This window comes from Procambarus clarkii, chromosome 10 (assembly GCF_040958095.1).
Source record: "Procambarus clarkii isolate CNS0578487 chromosome 10, FALCON_Pclarkii_2.0, whole genome shotgun sequence".
Taxonomy (NCBI): Eukaryota; Metazoa; Arthropoda; class Malacostraca; order Decapoda; family Cambaridae; genus Procambarus; species Procambarus clarkii.
In genome coordinates, this window is record NC_091159.1 from 41,273,267 (window position 1) to 41,275,274 (window position 2,008).

Genomic DNA, 2,008 nt, shown 5'->3' on the forward strand with positions numbered 1-2,008 from the left:
TTTGCACCTGTTTTCAATATAATTTACTAAATGGGATACCCGGATGTGTCCGGGGTGACTCGTAGCCCCTTATTCGCACGCGTTTTTAATTCCTCTTCTGTTCTCCCACTCTTTCATCTCTTTTTCCTTATCTCTTCGTCACTTCCTCTTCTACCTTTATCTCCAACCTCTCCTCTTTTCTTCTCTCTTCCCTCTCCCCTCTCTCAGCCTTTCATACCCCCCCCCCCGCCTCCTCTCTTTCTCCTCTCCCCTTTTCACCCTCTTCACTATTCCCGTCTGTTTCCCTCTCTCACATCTTATGAAATTGCAGGCTCTCTCCCCTCTCCTCCGTTTTCCCCCTCTCTTCCATCCTCTCTACCTTTCCATCCCCCTCTTAACTCCTCCTTCTCTCTCCATCCCTCTCTCCAAACATCCTTTGTCCCCTTTCCTTTTTTCTCTCCTCCTCCTCCCTCTTTTCTTCCTTCTCTCTCTCTCTCACTCTCAAAACTTAATATTGCAAAATGGCAAACTAAATGGAAAAAGGCAAATACAATGGAAAAACAAATCTAAAAATACTAGGGAAAAATACATGCCAGATTTCAGACCATGAAAAATTAGACTTAAGAAAATTTCAGGGGGTCGCAAAAAATGAAGATTTTTCTTAATCAGTGGCAATGACTCAGACCTCGACTGTAGTCTCTGATGCTCACCTTGGAGAGTTACGTGAGGCAAGGCCCATGCGTCTGACCTTTGAACTTTGAACAGACAGACAAATAAACATTCTACTTTACAGATGTATCGTATAGAGATAAATGTTCTAAGGAAGTTAGAGGTGGAGCCACCTCTAACCTCTAAGTTAGAGGTGGAAAAAAAATTACAGGTCTAGTCTCAATTGAATGATCAGTCTTACTTTTTTGTGGAGCGGTTCATCTCTCTCCGTCTATTGGGAGCATAACAGCCGCCCTGTGGTAAGCTCCACTACAGGAGTCTCTATAACCGCAGGCTCTACCTCTGTAGGCTCTACCACTGTAGGCTCCACCACTGTAGGCTCCCCCACTGTAGGCTCCACCACTGATGGCTCCACAACTGATGGCTCCACCACTGATGGCTCCCCCACTGTAGGCTCCACCACTGTAGGCTCCACCACTGTAGGCTCCACCACTGATGGCTCCCCCACTGTAGGCTCCACCACTGTAGGCTTCACCACTGTAGGCTCCACCACTGTAGGCTCCACCACTGTAGGCTCTATCACTGTAGGCTCCACCACTGTAGGCTCCACCACTGTAGGCTCCACCACTGCAGGCTCCACCACGGCAGGCTCCACCACTGTAGGCTCCACCACTGTAGGCTCCACCACTGCAGGCTCCACCACTGCAGGCTCCACCACTGCAGGCTCCACCTCTGTAGGCTCCACCACTGTTGGCTCCACCACTGTACGCTCCACCACTGCAGGCTCCACCACGGCAGGCTCCACCACTGTAGGCTCCACCACTGTAGGCTCCACCACTGTAGGCTCCACCACTGCAGGCTCCACCACTGCAGGCTCCACCACTGTAGGCTCCACCACTGCAGGCTCCACCTCTGTAGGCTCCACCACTGTAGGCTCCACCACTGTAGGCTCCACCACTGCAGGCTCCACCACTGTAGGCTCCACTACTGCAGGCTCCACCACTGCAGGCTCCACCACTGCAGGCTCCACCACTGTATGCTCCACCACTGATGGCTCCACCACTGTAGGCTCACCACTGCAGGCTCCACCACTGCAGGCTCCACCACTGTAGGCTCCACCACTGATGGCTCCACCACTGTAGGCTCACCACTGCAGGCTCCACCACTGCAGGCTCCACCACTGTAGGCTCCACCACTGCAGGCTCCACCACTGTAGGCTCCACCACTGCAGGCTCCACCACTGTAGGCTCACCACTGTTGGCTCCACCACTGCAGGCTCCACCACTGCAGGCTCCACCACTGCAGGCTCCACCACTGATGGCTCCACCACTGTAGGCTCCACCACTGCAGGCTCCACCAC

At 53.1% G+C, this 2,008-nt stretch overlaps 1 protein-coding gene across 1 annotated transcript; it reads left to right on the top strand.

Moving 5' to 3' along the window:
* The first annotated feature begins 875 nt into the window (after nucleotides 1–875).
* LOC138363331 (spore coat protein SP65-like) lies at nucleotides 876–1,760 on the top strand. Its single transcript, XM_069322352.1, has one exon. It carries the CDS (start codon nucleotides 876–878, stop codon nucleotides 1,758–1,760), a length of 885 nt encoding a protein of 294 aa, XP_069178453.1.
* The last annotated feature ends 248 nt before the right edge of the window (nucleotides 1,761–2,008 follow it).